Below are 22,308 nucleotides of genomic sequence, written 5' to 3' on the forward strand. Positions count from 1 at the left end.
GCTTCACTTTCTGCTGAATTCAAATGCCTGCCCTATATATGAGACTTTTGATTAATTTCCTCAGAAAGAAATTGAAAACAAATTTTTCCGTCTGCACTGGCTATGTTTAGTAGGCAAAGCTGTGCCCCAAATGGAGAAAATTGTATCGTATCTCCCTGTTAATGATGAAGAACCTCTCACAAAATGAGGCAGCAACCCTAACTGAGGAGTAACATGTTTAAAGATTCAGGGTTTCAAACCCAAATATTCAAAAGCTAAGCACTCACATTGTTGGTTTTTAAACAAGACCTGTCAAGTTTCTCATGCATTCAATTAAAAAAAAATCCCACAAACCCTCAAGCCTTTGAGAATATAACCCTCAAGTTGTTTCCATTCCACATGTGGAAATTTGGAAGCTTCACACAACATCTCCTAGGCTTCCCTTGGGGAAAGGTATGTCTGATAAAGGGTGGTACTGTATATCACAAACACACCCCAAGTCTTTATGGAATTAATGCATTTACTAGAACTGTGCAGATTTGTGTTCTTGGACTGCAGCTCACAGAAATCCTCAGGCAGCATGGCCAGTGGCTAAGAGCTGTAGTCCAGAGGAATTCTGGGAGTTGTAGTTCGAAAACACACATCTGTGCTACTCTAGTACTTATCAGAGCTCAGCAATAAAGCACATGTTTATGTGGAATGCTGCAACTACCATGTGCGGCATCTCCAATTAAAACTATCAGATAGTGTGTGATACAAGAGTTGTGTGTTTTCAAGTCAGAACCAACTTATAGCGACCCTAATAGGGCTTTCAAAGTGAGATATTTTAAGCTTTACCAGTTGTGCCTCCCCAGTGAGCTTCCATGGCTGAGCCAGAAGTTAGAGCCAGGCCTCCTGAGTCCTTCACTTTTTCCACTATCCCACTCAGGGTATCCATGATAAAATACTTATTAAAACTTTGGAGAGCTTCTGCAAACTATAGAACTCTTTTCATATGAGAGGTCTGACTTAATATAAATCCACATTAATCTTTTTCTGATGTTCATACGTAAATACAGTCTCTTTCTTAGTGAAACTCTACCATCCAGGAGCAGGAGGGCCATTTTAGTAGACTAATGGGTAATCCATAGGCTTGAAGAAGTATAAGGCATCTATAGAAAAGGGGGAAACAGGGGCAAGGATCTCAAAAGCAGTCCAGTGAGGACTGAATGTGGCTACAAAATAATTATTGAATACTTTGGGAGTAGGGAATAGGAAACAAAATGGAAGGTGGTGTAGGATGGTGTCCTGCAAAAGACAGCATAGCTGGCCCAGTAAATAACATTCCTATGGTTCCAAATCAGGGATATAAACATGTAGTCCACATCTTGTGCCTTTAATGATTTGAATTGAATATGTCATTTTTTTTTAACAAATGGAAATTTGTGACAACTAGGTTTCACAAGATGAATTTTCTTCTGCTGCTTTCTCCATTTCCTTATCCTAATGTTAAGACTTTTCACCCCATGAGAAAAAGGCCTGTCAGTATCAGCTCAGTTTCCTGTGTAAGTTTGTTTAAAATCAAAGCTCATTATATATCCTATATATCTTACTTCCCAGATATATGAAACCTCTCTAAGTGCACTTGCGGTTTCTGTGCTTATAAATTTTGAATCAATAAGGATACCAGCTTTTCTCCCATTGGCGTACCATAGCCCTCTGGGCATTTTTTGGCAGGCGTTTTGATTCACAGAATTTTAAGCTTAAAATACTTCAAAATAAGCAGAATAATATAATTAAAATAGGTTGATGAGTGACTGCGCCAAATGGTGACCCTTATTTCACCCTTACAAGCTGTAGAATGTGCTGCACACACTCATGTATAACTGTGCTTATGAGTTACTATCTCTTGAAGCAAAAGCAATAGAAACACTTAAAAGAGCTGAAGTACAACAGCTTCGAAACTTCCATCTTGGGATTCCACAGAGTATATTGTTCATCACTGAAGAGAGCCTCCATGGCAGACCAGACAGATAAACAAAGAGAGAGGGAGAAGGACACTCCCTCTTATCTGTTTAAGACTTAATGGGGCATCATCAACACCTGGGAGTCAGTCAGTAGGTTTATTGGCAGCTAGTGTAATTCTTCACAATGAGTATCACATGAGTACTGAAAGGTGTTGATGTTAGCAGTCTAGCAGCCTCATGTCAAGTTTAATCTAGAACCACAAAGTGAGAATTTTGACAGGGCATAGATTTGATGTAGGGATCTGTACCCTCCTGGCTAGTTTGAAACTTCCCAGCCCTAGGAAGGAGGAAAAACGCTGCAAAAGAATCAAGATCATCACATAATGGTCTGAGACAAAAAACCCTAACCTCCAAGCCAAACCTTGGAGATGGCGAACATAACAGTTGCATTTAAAAAAGGCAGTGTTGTGGTATTTTCAGACCACTAAACGTTCTGCTCACATTATTATTTTCCAGAAAATCAGCATGCCAAGTTAGCTTATTTGTTAGGCTTAATAGGCTTATTTCTTGAACAAAACTGCCTCTATTCTTAACTGTATGTCAGACTCTGTTTTGGCATTGTTGAGTCCCAAAGGGTAGTACAATCCAAGTTTTTTTTCCAATAAAATTAAATGAACATGTTCCTACTTCTATTGACGCAAGTGACTGTTTGGACTATTTATAGATTTCCAAAGTTGTCAAAAGCAACAGTAGGTAAGATTGGCTGCATGAATGGAAAAAAAATACAGCTCGTTTTGGTACAAAGAAAATAGAAAGAGCCATAGGTTGGTTGGTTTGTGTTTTTTAATGCAAGTCTAAGTATGCAGGTAAGTCTGTATAAACTTACCTGACATAAGTCTCATTAAAAAGAGTAGGACTTACTTCTGGAAAGATACATACTCCAACTGAACTTTGAAAAGAATGTTTCAAACAGACCATAGAAGAACTGCTTGATGGCTTAGTGGTTTAGCTATCTGACATGGAAGTTTGATTCCCCACTGTGGCTCCTCGAGAGGTGCTGAACTCAGTGATTAAGTAGAACTTGAGTAGACCCAGTCTAGATGGCAGGGTATAAATCTAATAAAATAAATAATAAAATAAATGATCCATAGGATCCCCTCCACCTCTGTAGTTCGATGATCAGAATGATATTTATTGACTTTAATTGCCGTCTATGTCCCTAGTTTCCTCCCCTAAATAACTCAGGATGGCATGCATATCTTGTCTTTATGTTTCACTTTTAAACACCAACACCACAATAAGATAGTTACAATTTGCTCAAAGTCACATGTCCTGTTCCAAGTCCAAAACTCTGTCTTTGACACCACATGTCTTCTCATCCATTCCATTCTTGATTCAGAAAGGCCCAGAGACTGCTATACTCTGATGTTCTGGCAGCCAGTTAACATGGCTGTCAACCGTAAAGGTTGACCATGGTGGTTGCCAGCTTTGGTAGTGGCCAGTCCTTCCCGTGGGGGCTGCAGGCCACATTGTGAGGAAAGCAGTGGATGAAGGAAGCACCATGCTCATTCTTCTTGTCAAATCAGTTCTGTTCCTCAAGACACCCTGCCATAATGTTTCAAAGGTCAGAGAATGATTCAGGAATTAAATATTAAATGACAAGGTTAATTTAACCTATGCCAAATATATATATATTCCATAATTTTCCAGTCCAAGATGACCTTTCCTGTTCAATTCCCTTCCCACTAACAACACAGTGTTTTCTTCCAATTGAGGCAGCCTCCCTCTTTTGTTCTGGATTCTTTCTCCTTTCGAACCTGCAGATGTGCCAGATGTTTGAGAGAATTAAATATTTTGTCATATGCATGGCAGGCTGGGGAAAAGTTTCCGTTTTAAAAAGTTTACTTCATCTTCATTTTTTTGTTTGCTTTGACACCATTTGCAGTCTCTTTGGGCTGCTAGCAATTTTCCTCTTCTCAAAATGGCGTCCTTATTGACTTGCTGGTGGTGTGATATATATATATATAGTCCGTTCAGACATCTGGACCATACTTGATACCTACATCATGATGTAGACTGTCTAGGTGAAGAGATGACAGGGCTCCTATACCTTTAATTGTGTAGAGGAGGAAATTTCAGTAGCTGCAGCTTGCATTAAAAGTGGCACATACTGAAATGTCCCCTTCTTAGCAATAAGTAAAGAGGAACTCTGACCTCTTTTTCTTCTGTTCACCAAGTCATGATGCCTTGATGCTTATCTGAGGATGCAGGAAGGACTTTCACTTCCCATCTTTAGCCCAGAATGGCTGAAACAGAGGTAATGTTTAATGGGAGGGCCAGTGACTGAAATGAGGTGTTTTTTTTTATGGGGCCCAAACCAGAATGGAACTGCTTCATGTATTCTGGCCCAGGCGTTCTCACACATCGCCTGTTATGATTAGTTTGCCACTAACTTCCCACTGTCCCTCCTTTCTGTGCTTCTCAACTCACTTCCAATACTCTTTCAGCTGTCTGGTCCACTCTTCCTGGTAAGGGTTTCTGCTTTCAGCATTTCTTCCTGTCCATTGCTCACACTGGAGAAGCACTTCCCCCAACATTTGGGCATGAGGTGTGGCTATTTCATATTCTGCACCCCTCCAAATTGCATGTTTGGCGTTTTTTAATACTGCTTCCCTTTCTTCCCCAACTATCCATTTATTGGCTCCATTTTCCCAGCTGTTCTGCCTAGATCTTCCTTAAACCATCTTGCCCTCTGAGTCCCATTAAGTCTCATAGCACACCATGGCCAATTCACATTCTCTCTTCCATAGCTCCTTTCTTGACACTAGGTTGTGTACCATTCTGGGTTCTAGAGGGCTACTGAATATTGCAAACAGAACAAACTTTAACTAAACAACAACAAAGGTAGAAGCACAGCCCAAACTGCATGCCACAAAATATATGCCCTTGAATTCCATACAGCAGGAGTTGCTTGTAGGAAAAATGATTAAAAGGTCTCTTTGAAGCAAAAGACCTCAGGAGCCAAATCTGAGTTATCTTTATCACACAGGAGATCTGCAACACCAAAACCAAAAACCAACAAAAAACACTGCTCTGAATGTATAATCTTTAAATCAAGCAATAAAATCAGGCTAATAAACCTCCAGGGAAATAGCAACTCCTGCCTGTCCTGTCATCTCTGCTTCCCTCTAAGCAGAAATTTTGAATCGCAGGCCCTTCTTTAGATTTCCCCGCCCACTAGGCTGAATGGAATAGTCCATAAGGGTCACAAGCAAACAACTCTGCCTTTCCCCAGGGCCAGTTCTTTTTAGATGCAAGACTTGGGGGAATCATGGATTCTGTTTACACATCTTTTTTTTTCCAGGCACCAGTCGATCTGAAAAGCAATTCAGAGGTGCAGCGGCTCTTCAGGACCCACAATGATCAGAGAAGAATCCATTTACAGTACGTGAATCCTTCACACTGTACGCACATGCATGGGAATCCATTTATGGATCGATCACAGAGGTTATTCTGAAACTGATGGAAATTGTGGGCCCAAACATCTGGAATTTTGCTAAGTGGGGAGAGGGCCAGACAGATAAAAGCATACAACAATTTTTCTCAGGTGACAAATTTAATAATATGCACGCAAATGGCATAATGAGCATTCAGGTACCAACAAAGAGTGAGGTCATGGTGAACAGATAAGCATTGCTCATCGGCCTTAGGGACATGCACACTTCGTCTGGAAACTGCTTCTTCAAATGCTACCTACCAGACAAATGGTAATTTCTAGCAAATAAATAATCACTAGCTCTCCTATCTAAATTATGGGGCTGAGGGAAAAAAAGCTGACTAAGCAGTTGTGTGATTGGTAAGGACTTCTTTAAGAGCAAAGTACATCTGACACTGGGTTAATCCTTGAAGATAATGCAGATTTCACTTTAACTCACCGCACAGTCCCAGAGGACTGGAAATGAACGATGGGGTATCAGATCTCTCTGCTTGGGATTTTGGTGGCATTACTGACTATTTCTCACTCAAACCATGGTTCTCATTCCACAGCTAAAGACAGATTTAAAAGGGACATTAGTCTGGCACAGTAAGTATAATTCTTGGCATATTAATCACAGGTACACCTATTGATTTTTGGTAGCTATGGGCTGTAAAACTTGACACAGACGTAGCATAGATTAATGTAATCTTTGGAAAGTTTGTCATCCCATGGCATCTTTGTCCTTTTTTCACTCCAGACCTCGCATCTCTTCTGAAAGGGGAAATTTAATCTTCCATGCTGGCTCTGCCAGAAATATTGAATTCAGAACTGGATCACAGGGAAGAATAATAGTGAATGAAGAAGATCTTGCACAGACCTTTAGACAGGTAAGACTTATAGGTTTTGTCTTCTCTTTTTAAAAAAAAAAAATCAAATCTTAGTTTTGAAGTGGCTTTGAAATGATTTCTTAGACTAGCGTGCATACACATGGAGAGACACAAACCCATTGCTTCCTGATTTCAGGTAGCAGGTATATTTGCTGCATTGAAACTATAGATGGTATGGATGTCTCCCTTGAGTTAACTATCTCCACGTGACTCTCAGTGCCAGCTGCAAAAATAATTAAGTAAAGGAAAAGTATAGAAATGACCCATAATTTTGTGGCACTTAAGGTTTTCCTTGATTTTTCATGGACCACAACCTACTTCATCAGATGCAAGATAAGGGCATTTTTTGTCATGGTGTTGCTATGGAGACAGTCCAGGCCCTTGGTGCTTCTATGGTTCTTCAATGCCCACCTGCTTTTTGCTGTATCCCCCATTTTCTGTTCCCATATAAATACTGGGAAGAACAAAATGCAATCATCATTAAGTGTTTTGAAAGCTTATTTCCCTTTCTAAAATGAACACGTGGGCATCAAGCTGGAACCACAAGGAGAAATAAGCAGTGGAAGAGGAGAAGAAAGTGGGAGGTCCAGACATTCGCTCCATGATTCTCCCTTGCAAATCTTTGCACTATTCGCATAGAGACGTCCAACCGGATGTCTCCAACTCCCCATAAGCTGCTGTTCCTTCTTGCCTTTTCATTTCAGTTTTGTCTGTATGCCAAAGTGCATCGTTTCCAAAGTTAGGAAAAACAGCCAGTGCTCCTCAAGGTTTGAGGAGATTAAGCTACTGGATGAAAAAACTCCCTCATATTCTGTCCAAGCTGCTAAACAGGAGAGAGAAAACAAACAGACCCTGAACAGTGGTACTGCTGGCTAACTTTGTACTCATCTTTGATAGTTCCTTAGTTTTACAGTGCAAAGCAAGTTCTGGGGTATTTATTCATCCTTGCCTAACCTCAGTGCTGACTATCACCAAGACTTCCTTTTCACTCACCCTTGCTCTTTTTGCTGATGTTTTGCTTCTGTGATCTGAAATCTGTACTCGCCTTGAAACCTGTGATCTGGACATGGTGCCAACAGATGCAGAATCAGTGATCAAAGGTTTCTGTCTGCAGGAACTTTTCCAGGAGTGTGTGCCAAACTGTGTATTGGTATTTTAGCATAATTCATGCATATACTGTAGTGTGCACCATCGCAACACATTGCATTCTTATGTGTGTATTGACTATTAAGGCAATTATTTAGGTAGCAAGTGCTCTTGCTTATCCTCTCCAGAGAAGAAATGCTGGACCTGAGCCCAAATGAATATTCTGGGAGAACAGGGCCCTCTGAGGCCAAGCTGGAGATCTCTGAGACCCTTGAACCTTGACCAACATTGGCACCTCCTCCACTTAGTTCCAGCACACCCATCTCCAAGAGCTCCACAGTTCATAGAACCTGTGCACAAATACTCTCAATGCACCTGGCATGCTCTCTTAGAGAACAATAAGCGCGAGGTTCGATGCCAAACTCCTGTCCCTTCATAAGACCTGGCCCACTTACAGGAAGCAGAAGAGAGGAAGTGTCATGAGGACCTTATTTATTTATTTATTTATTTATTTATTTATTTATTTATTTATTTATTTATTTATTTATTTATTTATTTATAGTTTTTCTCCTTAACAAGGCCCCAAGCTTTAGGTGCTACTAGAGTTTACTGGAGAAGGTTGTTCCCTTGGCCTTCTCTTAGTTTCTGTCTCGGGGAAACCCTGCTTCATGCCCCACTGGCAGGGCCAGACAGAAAGGCTTGATGGGTAAGCAGGCAAGTATCACTGCTAAGAAAGGGGACCTCTATCTTGCCCTCATCCAAGATGAAATGTACCTCTAACGTGGAAGCGCTACCTCATGGAAACCCGTAAGCCATTATTTTGATACTTTTTCAGGATCCAGGAAACTCTCTAAGGGAGAAATTCAAAGATGGAGCAAAAGCTGATACACATTCCCATCCATACAACCTGTTTCTGTTCTTTGGTCTTTGCTTTGATTGCCCTTCTCTCCCTGCACTCGCCAAAATAAAACTGCTGCTGTCCCTGAGACAAGAGAAGTCCAGGCAACTTGCCCAGCACACTGTAGCAGCCTGTGAGGGGATTCCTTTTGTGTTCTTGGCCTCACCTATTCTCCTGGCAATCCCCAAATGTGTGAAGAGGTTGTGTGTGCATTGCAGTGTTTGTTCCTTCAGCATCTTCCCCAAAAAGAAAGACCATATTGGCTCCACAAACCCTTTCACATGTTCTTTCAAATGATGAAATCATCACAACCCAAGACTTACTGTTAAGATAAATCTGGCCATTGAGGTGCTCATTGTGTCAGCCTCTGTAGCACCCACCCCTCCATGAGGAGAATATAAACGTCCAGGCAGCTTGGCCAGTCGTCATAAACAAATGGGGAGCAAGCCTTTGGTAATGTTAATGGAACTTAGTTGCCTATTCAAGACAAAATGGCCCTAAAATACTTTGCAGAGATAGTTTGCAATAATGTGCTGCTTCTGGAGGAAGCCGTTTCTTTCCAGCTGCCTTAAGGATTTCAGCTCATCTCAGAGGAAATAGGGAAACTTGGTGGGGTGGAGTGGGAACAGATGATGTCATAGTCCCTGTTATTCTGAATGTCTGGGGGCTTCAATCTCACAAGCCCTGGTTCCACTACACCAATGGTTAAGAGAGAAGCCGAACAGCATCAAATCATTATCTCCTTAACCCCATCCATTTTCTGGGAAGGGCAGCAGAGTTTGGCTCAACATCCAGAGAAATACACATGGCTGCCACATTTTATTTAAAATAGAAAAGCCCTAGCAGATGAATTGGTTTATATTGCATAAATACAAAGTCCTGCAGTTGTCATTCTTCTTCCTTCATGTTTCTTAAACGTCTATGAATACTGTGTTCCTCCCCTGTGCACATGAGAATTGTCCTTTTATTTTTAAATGTAGATCCAGCAGAATAAAGAAGAAATTCTAGAACTTAAAAGAGCTAGTATCTCTCAGAATATTTCTAACCAGCTCACACAACTTAATTTCAAGGTAAGTCTGAATTCCAATAACATTACAAATAAATGTTATTTCCAGTTCCTTATTACTGCTCAGAAGAAACTGCTGTTCTTCTGTGCTGTGAGAAAGAAGTTTTATGTTCTGGTAGAAAATCCTGCAATTTAAACCACATGAGTAGAGGCTCATCATATTTCTTTTTAAAAACCACAGTATTTGTTTGAACTGGAAAAAAGACGGATATTCATTTCACTGGGTACTGATTCCAAGCCAGAGTCTTCACATTGTTTCTTTATCCCAGGGGCTTATATTATCATGGCAACACAATCACCCATCCGAGTTTGGTTTGAATATTGTTTTCTTTTAATAATAACCATTAAAAATTCCCCAAGAACTTGTAATAAAAAGTGATCAGAGGTAGGCTGACTATGAAAATTAAATTTTTCATTTCCAGTATCATTATGAGTCACAGATTTCAGTGTTTGTGTTTAACTTCAGCCGCTGAGAGATCCTAGAGGTACAGTAGTCAAATATGGAGATGCACGTGTTTTATTCACATTGGCTGAAATCTTGTTGCTTGGTGTAGTAAGTCACACAAGAGTAGGACCACAGAATCAATGGGGATTTGGTGAGTCAACTTCTCAATAGGTTCAGTTGATTCAAATGGGTCTACTTTAGTGTGATTTACTACTCTAAACAATAGGATTTAACCAATGTATATAATTCTGCCTGAACAAAGCTTTCGTGTGGCTCACTGATTTTAAATATTATTAAATAAATTCCCAACATTCTTCTGTGTTTTAAAACTATTTAATTTTGGATAAATTGGGCTTTTTAAAAATTAGCAAGACCAACTCTGCAGAACAAATTGATCTGTATCAATTGAAGCTATTAAGGGGGGACAATAGAGACAATCATTTTTTGTCTCAATAGTACAGGGATGATGTCAAGGAATGACTTAGAAGCAGAAGTCGAAGATCCCCCTCAGAATGAATGAATGAATGAATGAATGAATGAATGAATGAACTTTATTACGGTCACTGACCAGTAGATATATCCAGATGTTACTATAACACAAAAACACAATGAAAAGTAGCATAAGGTAGCAATATAATATCACATGTACACAATCTGTTGTAACTAAATTGGATGGATCCTCCTTAGTTTCAGTAAATAAATTCAGTAAACTCTGTACCACGCCTCAGAATGTGTTGGGTGGCCATAAGGTGCTAAAATAAGAGAGGAAATGCCCCCAAAAGGAGGACATGAGATGCTTTTGATTTCCATAGAATCTGCATATGCTGATTTATATTTGTAGATACACATTTGAACATAGTAACTATATTTTAGATAAAAATTACATACAGTATCTGTGTATGAGGGAAAGATGATCAACTATTAATGGCTGATGGTCAACTTCAAGGACTTTGCAACATTCTCATGATTTATCTTCAAACTGACAAACAGTGGATGCTTTCAAAGAGAATCATTCCATGACAGCCCTTCAAATGGAATATACTGTATTGTTATAATACCAGAAATACGACTGCCTTCTGAATGAGACAGAAGATCCTCAAACATGACAGTTCACTTACTGCTTTTTCCAAGTACATAAAGCAATACCTGTTACTGTCTGAGAAGGAAAATCTTGTAAGATCATGTTGGCTGGAAGATGCTGAGAGTTGTAGAGTAGAAAAAGTTACTTATCCAGATGTTGACCTGACGTCTGCAGTCACTTACTTCCATTAGAACTATGGCACAGTGAGATCTCTTAGTCTTGAGCTTAGTAGGAGTGCAAGAAGATACCTCTGTGGCTTTTGTTTTAGGCAATGAAGGACAACATTCCATTGGGATGTTATGTCACTGCAAGCAAAGTCAGGTAGGTTGTGGTGCCTAATTGAAGCTAATTGGCATTGTGTCTGTCACATTCTTCATTGTATGCCAATCTTAGAAGCAGGCATGTAACCAGGCATGTGATCAGCAGCTCTTTAATTAGCTTTAATTAGCCGCTGAGACATACATAATTTTGCCACCACTAGTATATTCCAAGTGAATTTTGACCAAAGTTTTTTTTAGACTGTTAGTGATCATCAGAGTGTTAAGGGAAATTTTAATGACTGAGGTAATACAGGAATTCATCTTAACTGTTCTGAATTATCAGTGTAAACAACTGCAAGCTTTCTCAGTTTTCAGGGAACCCTGTTGATGAGGAGTTTGAGAATAGTATCATATGTCAGGAATTCAGCAGGGATCTCAACATGAACTCAGGGGCTGAAGAAGTTGCAGAGGACATATCTGGCTTACCATTTAGTCATCTATGCCTGACACTCCAGTCAATGAAGCCAGGCCCCAAATCACTGAATTTGAGGCCTCCATGTCCAGAATAACCTTAACACCTCCTCAGTCTGGCTCCTGCACTGGCATGGGGTGTCTTTCTCCAGTTCTCAAGAGCCACTAGTCCAGTACCATGCCTAACATAAGAGGCAACAAAATGACACAATGTGGACTATAGTGATTTCTCCCTTTGAGGTATCCTACTTGGTGGAAAGAGGTGGAACATGGAGGCTTGTTTTGAGCTTGTTTTGCAGCTACGGGACATGGGGACCTTGTAGTCATTGAGTTGACCATGAACTCCTCTGTATACCGAAGTATTCTAGAGTCAAACATGAAGCCATCTGTCTGACAACTAAAGCTTGGCTGAAATTGGGTCAAGCATCAGGACAAGGATTCCAAGCACACCAGCAAATCTACAATAGAATGGCTGAAAAAGAAAAGAATCAAGGCGTTGCAATGGCCCAGTCAAAGTCCAGACCTCACTCAACCCTATTAAAATACTGTGACAGGACCTTAAAAGAACTGTGCATAAACAAATGCTCACAAACCTCAATGAACTGAAGCAATGTTGTAAAGAAGAGTGTGCCAAAATTCCTCCACAACAATGTGAGAGACTGATAAAGTCATACAGAAAAGAAGCTACTGAATCATAAGCTGTACTTAGTTTTTCACACATGCCTTCTCCATTTTGTCTTTATATCTGTAAAATAATATGTATTATGTCATGTGTTATTCATCCGAGATACCTAATTTTCAGACCTGCTAAGGACCAGATGATTTTTATTATGTCCTGACATGTAAAACCATAGACTTCAAAGAGGATTACTCAAGGGGGTTTGTACTTCCATTTTCACATGACTGTAGATACAGTAGATAGCAAAACATTATGAAAATTTTTGAATGGCTAATGCATAACCCTGTGGTCTTTTTTTGTTGAATATCACAGAGATATGCTTGAGATATAAGATCAATTCTGTAGATGGTAGGCCTAGCAATATGAAATGTTAAATTAAAGCACTGTGTCTCACTAGCCTTGTTCCGGTAAACAGTTTAATACAGTTCTTTTGTCTATAGTCTATTTAGTCTTGGTATATTTTCCACAGCTCTGTGCCCTGATGAAAACATTTCATAGACTAAAACTGTTATTCTGAGGCAAGCTGGAGAGTTCATTGGTGAAATGCACTATTGCCTATGTGAAAGATAGGCAAACAAGAGCTAGTCAAGATAAATCAAGTTTATTTCCCCGCCCACTAATTTAGGACACATGAGGTAGATGAGAGCAGTGCTGCAATCTACAATAGGGGTCATGAAAATGAAACAAAAGTGAGAAGAACAGCATATTTCCCCTTCATCTTGTTTGTGTGGGGGAAAGGCTGAAAATATACAAATGTGATTGTATGAATTGGCTTTTAAGCCAAGTTTCTTGGTGTCTTTTCCTCCCTTCATTATCTGATTGGTGGCTCTAGGCTTTCAGAGCCTTGGACTCTATGGAAACACTGCAGATCAACAGGCCAGTTAAACTGGAATACTTTGCGTTTGAGCTGCTGTGTTCCTGCTGAAGTCAAGGCTGATCTTAAAAAGTTGCTCCTTTGGCAAATAAGCACTAAAGAGAGACAATATTAACCTCAACACATACCTACAGCCCGAGCCAAGGGTCATATTTGGATTGCACGGATACAGCATCTAAGAACCACTGGTACAAAGACATAAACCTTAGAATATGTAAAACACTTTAAATCCAAGTCCCATGACTTACCTGGGTTGTGCCCTTGCTGACTGGTAGTGTTGTGGGTTTTCTAGCTCCAGCTTTAAATGTTTTTTTTTTTCCTAAGACCAGCCCGAAAATTTGGAATTGCTGCACACACCAGGCATCAGATCCTGGGTGTCATAAAAGGATAGCAAATTATACCATCTAATTTTTGTTCTTTTTGTTGTGGCATTTTTACAAGGTGCTATTTGAAGGCACGTGGTGGCACTGTGGGCTAAACTGCAGAAGCCTGTGCTGCAGGGTCAGAAGACCAGCAGTCGTAAGATCGAATCCACGTAACGGAGTGAGCTCCCGTTGCTTTGTCCCAGCTCCTTGCCAACCTAGCAGTTCGAAAGCATGCAAATGCAAGTAGATAAATAGGTACCACCTCGGTGGGAAGGTGAAACGGCGTTCCCTAGTCACGCTGGTCACGTGGCAACAGAAACTGTCTTCAGACAAGCGCTGGCTCTACGGCTTGAAAGTGGGATGAGCACCGCCCCCTAGAGTTGGACATGACTGGACTAAAAATGTCAAGGGGAACCTTTATCTTTACCTTATGGGATATTTAGCCTTATGGGCTAAAACAGTTTGGCTGGCTTTAGGCCCACTGCACCTTGACTTGGGCGGGGGCTCACATTTATTGCTCTGCTTTAGTCTGAACCTGATTGATGTGTTGTATGCTGCGATCTCACAGACGCCATGTAATCATGGAATTGTAAACAGGATGAACATTTATTTTAAAATGTTTTAGATCAAGGTATCAAATAGTGCCAAGGAGGTTCTTGAACAGGTTCCCAGGGAGCACTTCCAGATCTTCTGCTGCTGTATATGTTTAGCTTCATAAAGGACCTCTTTGAATGAAATGCTGGTGTGACTGTTCTGTGCTCGTAAATATTATTACATGTTTGACTAGTCCATAGGTTAAATCATTGCCTTAATTTTCCTGGGTGGTGAGGATGGTCCAGTGAAGAGTGTTAACATGAAGAGAAGTGGAACCAATGGTTCCTACAGCATTGGCATGAAAGATGGGTGCTGACCAATGAATGGGTTATGCTGAGATCTTGAAACAAAGCAATTTTGGACCAATGTATTCCATAACCTCTATATGGACTATTCCATATAGTTATTTTTAGTACATTTGTAGAGGTTCATGAATTTATCACAACCAAATTTTGCACTAGGGTACTTCAATTAAAAGTGCATTGAATGCATATATTCGGGAGTTGTGCAAACAAATATGCATGTGTGTAAAAGTAACATGAAAGTGCATTACACTGAGGAAATTGCTAGCAAAAGGAGTCTATTAAACAAAATTTCACTCACAAATGCATGTATTAGAAGAAAAGATCACACAAATGTGTATACATGTTATACATTTTTTAAAAAACATCTCATTTAGGATTAAATGAAAATAAAACTAGGAAAATGAGACAAACTAGAATTGATATAGTTGCCTTTCTGTACCAAGGATTTCTCCTTGGGATCTGATGGGAAGGGGCAGATCTGTTTAGTCACAGGGATCCATATCGTTTTGGACTAAAATAATCTGAAATCTTCAGATTGCTTTTTAAAATTTTTGTTTAATTTTTTTTTTAGGCTACCACTGAATTTTAGTATATATTTAACCAGATGCATGTTTATCCTGATGTTCCTCTGATTGTAAGTTGGCCATAGTAGTGATCTGACCATTAGAATGGTGGGGTAAAAATCAAAATAAAGAAATATATATTATATAAAAAATCTCATCCATTGCTGGTGCATTTCCATCCATAAGAAACCAAATCTGGAAAGCCTAGCCCCTGGAAGTTCTTGCCACTCATGGCAATGGCAGATAGAATGCAACAGTGCTGAACCTGTTTTCTGATTGAAGGAAGTCCTTCCTCTTTTGTCTCCCCAGGGTGCCTAAATGCAACATTCGTAACAGTTGTTACAAAATTAATTCACAAACATTTGTTTTTCTGGTTGTAGATTGTGAATATCGAAGGCAGACTTCAGAACCTTGAACAGGTAGGCAAATTTCTGGAATTAGATAAAGGTCATGCATTTGAATATATACAGTGCATTCTAAGTGCATTGCAAGACAAAATGGACCGAGTCCAGGGCTATACATGAACTTTGTCTTTCCAAGTGGACGACGATGACAGTGTGAATTGAGGACATTGTAGGCAAATTAAATGTTTCTTCTTCTTCCTGATAACTATGGTCTTTACTTCTATATAGAAAGTAAGTGTAGAATTCAAGATACAGCTTTAAGTTGATTATCTGAGTTTCTGTTACCTATCATTCAAAGAGATCTAGGTCCATTAAATACTCTAGAATTAATCAAAGAAGAACTGTGCCAATGAAGTAAGATATACAAACAGCATGAGTTTACATTTTTCTCCCTAGATCTTTTTGAGAAAGGCTTGCAGCAGCAACCCTTGCCAGAATTCTGGAACCTGCATAGATTTGCTGGATGCTTTCTTTTGCCTTTGTCCCACGAACTGGCAGGTAAGCTAGCTATTTGTTAACTGTTCAATGTATGTTGTATATGCAAACTGGCATCCCTGTCAACTACATCAGTGGTTCTTAACCTTGGGTTACTCAGGAGTTTTGGACTGCAATTCCCAGAAGCCTTCACCACCAACTGTGCTGGCTGGGGTTTCTGGGAGTTGCAGTTCAAAAACATCTGAGTAACAAAGGTTAAGAACCACTGAACTACATCAATGTCAGACCATCGGATCTTTGCACCTTAAGTCTTGCCTGTGGGAAACATGCAGCTTTTACAGAGGGGAGTAGGGAAATAACAAACACGATTCTGCCGAACTGTTGCTCAATGTACCTTAGGAATAATGACACTGGCTCTAGAGTAGGGATTTTCTGAAGAATTTTTTATCTTCAGTTTTTCCTCACAAAGCTCTGGGAAATCAACATTAATCTCTTGGTATCATATCATAAATCAAAAATACAAAGTTTTCAGTAGATCACTAGTGCATGCAGAGTTTGGAGAAACACATTAATATTAACTTAATATTAAAAATGCTTACTTGTGCTTTAAACAAACAGGCATGCAAACTGGTGCATCTAATCTTCTAAAAATAACATTTTGAAAGTTTAGAGAGAGAAGAGTAAGCATGGATACTAATCAGGACTTTTATTAGTGGTATAGAAGTGAAGACAGCACACATATGGATCCCAATATAGTACAGTAACTCCTTTATAGGAACTGGTACCTCTTTGCATAGCTCGTATCAATAACATGAGGGCAAATAGTGCATAATTTAATTCCCTAAAGAGATCCATATGTCTGTTATAATGGCCCTGTGTTCTACATTAACTGAAAACATGCTATATTTTGACATACAAGCAAGACAGATTTGAACAACTGGGTTTTGTTTCAGATTTTACTAAAGGAAGCAGTGCTGCAAGCAAGCCAGATGCTGTATATATTTTTTGAAATCCTATATTGTTGCACTGGCTCAGCGGACCCCACTGTGTGTCTTGTTTTACTTGGGAAATAAGCTGTTATTCTTTTCTCTTCTTAGGGACCGTTGTGTTCTGTTGATGTTAATGAATGCCAGATTTATGCTGGGACACCACTAGGCTGCCAGAATGGAGCTACATGCGAAAATACTCCGGGTAGCTACAGGTAACAAACAAATCAAGCAAATCCCCAAGTGGCTGGTTTGCCACTGACAGGGGAAAGACAGATCTGTTTATATTCCAGTACACTGGTCCCATATATATAGATTTAAGAAGGATCAGAACTGAGTTTTCTAATGGAAGCCATAGAAAATCATATATATTCAAATCTTTTGTCCTACAACAATATTCTCTGTATGGATACATACAGTCTCTAAATCTATTCTATTTCCCCTATACACTCATAGAGTCTCAATCATATGATATGCATGGGCCAGAATCCTATTGGTGTTTACATAAGGTTTGCACAGCTTGCTGCAGCTAATTGATGAGGTGCTGGGGCACCTTTCAGTTACATGCCTCCTCATGTGCTCAATCAAACAAGTTAGATGTGCCCCAGCACTCGGTCAACTATTCATGATTATCCATGCCAAGCAACACAAACCTTGTGTAAATACCGACAGGATTACAGCCATGCTAATTGTCTCCACCGCATAATCTAGCATTTCACATCCAGGATGAGCCTCCAGTTTGTTGGTGGCCATCTGTTAAGGACTCCTAATTGATCAAGGATTTGAACTGTCAATCATCATCTGAGGAAGCTGCACGCATGCAGTATTTACTTAGATTTTGAGTGTATTTGTCTGGAAAAGTAATGCAAAGAGATAAGTTTAAGGCAAACTGATTTAAAAATATCACTCTTATACAATGTGGCCAATAACAAATCCTGCCCGCTGAAATCATACTTTGTATTTTAAGAAAGCAGCTGGAATAATACATTATTTCATAGACTATCTGCATTATTTCATGAATACTAACCTTTACAAATAAGTCGACTTTGAGGTTTGTCCTTGAGTGAAGAACGTATACCGTTGCTGGGTTTTACTAATGCATAACTTTGGATGTGACTCATTCTACAATTAAAGCATGAAGCAGGACTGGCTCTACTGTTAGGCAGAGTGAAGCAGATACTGAGAGGCAATAATAGTAGCCCCTGGAATGTTACTCCTGACTTTCCCAGGTTTCTTCCTCTATTGTGGACAATGTGCCATGTGATGTATCCTCTGCCTTAAACTAGTCTACAGTTTCAAGTGTGGTGGAAATGCCATCCCATCAACTCCTGGTCCTGGTCAGTTTCTGTACATTTCATGGAGAGGTCTGTTATTTTGCCTCATGCATCAACATGTTCTGGGCTGACCCTAGACTGAGCCAGTGTTCCTCTGCAGGTCCGCAGAAAGTGGAAAATCCATTACTATAATGCTAATGTTTGCAAACAGGTCCAAAATATTTGGAATCCAGAGTACCCATCTTTGTCCCTCCCTTCACAAAATATAATGGGAGTGTAATGTCCATAATGTCTGATTGGTCTAGAATAGTATATTACTTGCTTTCATTCAGTTTATACACTTATTAGGCTTCTGATCCCCTTTGAGGGATAAATAACACAGTAGATAAGAAGAGGCCTATATGTACATGGGACAAAAGTTAAGGCAGTCCACGCATGGCATTTTTAGTCAGCTGCTCAAGCCCCAATATACTAGCAAGACCTTCTGCTGAGACCTGCATTGTTTTACAAACAATATCTGACCTGGTACTCCAATTGTGTTGACAGGGTCTAGTGGTTCTCTTAGTTTCCTGTAATGAATGATTCAGACAGCACCATGGGAAATTAAAAGTGCATCTATATTCAGCCACAAAGTATTCCCAGCACAGCTAGGCAAGAGTATAGAGAAATGGTTCCATTACAGGAAACTAAGCCAAAGGTCTCTTCCTAAATTGTGAGCCAGACTCAGTCAGATTCAGGCTATATTCTTTCCAGTGTTGGGGTAGGGTGAGAGCCAGAGGAGAATTCCCCAATCTCTTTTTGTATCTGTGCAGCTTTCTATACATCACATTGGCTGAAATCCTCTTGCTTAACATACTAAGTTGCACCAGAGTAGGCCTATTGAATCAGTGAGAATTTGATAGGTCAACTCATCCATACATTCCATTGGTTCAAAAGTGTCTACACGAGTTGCAACTTACTGAAATTATAAGTTCAACAAAAATATATCTGCCTATAGTGGTGAAAACTATATTTTCTCTACAGATCCTTTTGTTTTGAGCTGGTGATCTCATTGGTCTGTTGCTGTAGTGCTAGTTTTTAATGGATAACTTCAAGGCTTCTCTCTGCTTTCCTTTTTTATGGTTTATCTCTCAACGGGACTTAAATTGGTCATTACTTGAAACTGAGAATGCCTTCAGACAGAATGTTGTCCTCAGCAAAACGAGGTGACTAACCTCCCTATCTGTAAAATGTAGAAACCAGGCGGTCACTCTTCTTTGCCTTGTCAGTCTTATGCAGTTCTTATTCACTATGGGCTCTTTCAGACAAGAGAGGATGGCCTCCTTTTGATGTCCCAGCTCATTGGTGTTCACAAGAAGGGAGTGCAGCACTTAACAGGATAGGTGCCCGCACTGTACTTTTAAAAGCAGCCTCTCTTAAAATGGCTTCTCTTGCTTCTCTTCTATGAAAATGCTAGAGAGCCTTCAAAAACATCATAAATATTTTTCCTTGCTATTTGTTAGGTTTTCAATGCTAATTGATTGCAAAGAAAGTTTGCCATCAGAAAGCTATACCTGTGGGAATCAACTTGATTATAAAAAGTCGCCATAGTGTTAAACCTGCTTCTGAAACAGAATGAAATTGGCCTCTGGTACAGGACCAAAAGGCATAGGAAGTCAGGAATCTGGGCTCCATTTATCATTGTTTTTAACCCTTCTGACATGTTGGGGGGTGGAAATACCAATAACATTTACAACAAACCAGGAACATTTGGGAGACCAAAAACTCTGTCTAGATAAGTTCTAAGATGCCTAGGAATAATTTCTTTTCACAGAACCTGCTCGGCTTAGAATGAGTCAGTGAGTGGTCTTGTTTGAAAGTCCTTTTTTATTATTATAAAATTATTATATGGCTAGCTGGTAAAAAAACTAATTTCCTGACAAAGCATTCTCAGTGAGATGGGGCACACGCCAGTGTTCTCTGCAGAGCCTTTTGTTTTTTGTCTTTGGAATAATGATAATAATAATAAAATCCTTTTGCTCTGCAAATATTTACTTGCCGTTCTTCTTCTTCTGGAATGCTTTGCCATGGCTTGCAGTTTTTCATGAAAATTAATTCAAGGCAACTCTGATTCTTCTCAGCTACCACAGTATGTCCCAGAGGTATTTAGTTTTCAGTGGCTAACTGCTTTGGCATACTTTTTTCAGAGCAGATTTTTAAAACAAATTTTAAATGAATTAGAATGATAGACCTAGGGAAGGGGGCCTGTAAGGCATCTACTCTGATCTGCAGTCTGTGCAAGAATCCAGAAGAGGAAGATGGCCAATGGACAGCTTGGATGGAGACGTGTGGTGAAGATGAGTTTGCAAGGATGCATCTCCCAGGAATCTTCACCATACATTGTGTGCAGTAGAACTGCTGGCATTTGCAATGTAGCAACATCTGGAGGACCTGTTTGCCTCAACCTTAATAATCCATGGCCCACTAACAACTTAGTTCTAGGACATTATTGCCTTGTTCCTATTGTTAAAATTATCGTCATCTTCACCTGAAATCTACATTCTTCTGCCTTAAGCCTATTAAATCTCATCCTCCTTTTTTTGAGACAGCTTTCCCTATATGAGAACCCTTTCTGATCATGTTCCCAATCATTCTCATCTTCCTCAGCACAAGCACACCCAGTTCCTTCAACTTTCTTCACAATATTTCCCCCCCAACAATCTTTGTTGACTTTGTTGGTTCTAGTAGAAACTGTTCTAGTTTGTCAGCATCCTTATGAAAGTGCAGAGCTGGCCAAAGACTCGTAGGATAACAATAGCTGTTCTGTATGATAGATGAACAAAATTCTTATTGTCCTGGTTACCAGAGGCTGAGGGAGAAAAATAGAGTGCACTGGTATTTAATGCAGTCTTTAAAGAAGCTATCCAAGGTGCTGAGCCTATTTCGGGGAGTAAGTATTTTTCACCTTCAACAGCTTCTTTAAAGTTCAGACTGAAATCTGGAACAGATTCACTACTGACCCTGAAACCAGACTCACCAGCCATCACAGCTTCAAAGAGTCTGGAGAACTGTTCGCCAGTGAGATCAAAAGATATTGTGCTTTCTGGGTCACTGCTTGACAGCTTCCTTTGTTCACAAATGCTGCAGCTGGCTTCATCAGAGGCAACCTATTGAGAGTGCAATCTTCTAACCATTTATCTGAGAGTTTACAACCATTGCACTCAGTGAGGCTTATTTTCTGAGTAAATGTGTATAGGACTGTGCTATATGTTTTAAACCATAAGTGTAGCAGCATGTACACAGATGTACTGTACATGGAACATGTGTGTATAGGCATTCAACTGCAGATTTCATGTGAAAAGTAAATGAAATAAATATATCCTACTAAGTAAAGACAGATGAATAGGATGATCTCTGATCCTGTTGTGGTCCATGATGCATCAATCATCTTTTTTAACTGTACAAAATTTACTTCATTTGAAACATTTTTTTCACAAAACAGATATTTTATATGCATTTTAGTAAACTGAAGTATAACACAAAGTCTTGAAGAGCATGGAAAGTGGAGAATTACATGAATAATGTAATTCATGCCTTGGTTGTGAGAATCAAGTCTTGGTTGTGAGAATCGGGTTGATTCACCTAAAATACAGAGCAAATGACACCTTCCAGTATTTCTGTCGCCAATTCAAAGAATACTTTAGAAATTACCAGCAATTTCAAATAATGCAAAACTCCCATTCCAAAATGTTATGCTCTTCTTCTGTGTGGAATTGTCTTCAGACTGACCTGTTTTAAAGTAACTTTAAAAAAGAAAGGGAATTTTTTTTGCCTAAACAATAAACTGCCACGAAACTGAGGTTTTTAAGTGTCCAGCTTTCTATGCATCTTGAAATCATCAAGCAGATGTAATCTATGCATCTTGAAGTCAGCAAGAAATAACTATAAAAAACCTACAAAATGCAATAGCATTTTATTCCTCTTCAGAGAAGGACTTGATGTTCTGAAATCTTCTTGCCTAGTCATTTGGGCTTCCTGGCCACTTTCTGAAACTACAACCCAGTGTACTTTTTTTTAAACTGGATTTCCCCCTTTGTTTAATCAGTCCAAGAATGGATGGTGGGAAGCTAGAAGAAGTGTAGGTGTGCTTACAGAATGATTCAAAACACATTGACTCACTGTTTCGAATCAACAATCTGCTAAAATCAATTCTTTTATTACAGTGGGGACCAGTCAAGCTTAACGCTTTGAAA

At 39.6% G+C, this 22,308-nt stretch overlaps 1 protein-coding gene across 2 annotated transcripts in view; it reads left to right on the forward strand.

The window, feature by feature from the left end:
* Positions 1-865: 865 nt before the first annotated feature.
* Positions 866-22,308, forward strand: part of CUBN (cubilin) — a 153,057-nt gene continuing 131,614 nt past the window's right edge. For both annotated transcript variants that reach the window (XR_013537787.1, XM_020806644.3), the window contains exons 1-6: positions 866-6,009; positions 6,161-6,290; positions 9,255-9,344; positions 15,358-15,396; positions 15,778-15,879; positions 16,914-17,017. Coding sequence is in view for 1 of the 2 variants with exons in the window: in XM_020806644.3 (XP_020662303.3) it covers positions 5,891-6,009; positions 6,161-6,290; positions 9,255-9,344; positions 15,358-15,396; positions 15,778-15,879; positions 16,914-17,017 (584 nt within the window). In the remaining variant the exon portion in view is untranslated. The remainder of the gene's footprint in view (positions 6,010-6,160; positions 6,291-9,254; positions 9,345-15,357; positions 15,397-15,777; positions 15,880-16,913; positions 17,018-22,308) is intronic.

This window comes from Pogona vitticeps, chromosome 6 (assembly GCF_051106095.1).
Source record: "Pogona vitticeps strain Pit_001003342236 chromosome 6, PviZW2.1, whole genome shotgun sequence".
Taxonomy (NCBI): Eukaryota; Metazoa; Chordata; class Lepidosauria; order Squamata; family Agamidae; genus Pogona; species Pogona vitticeps.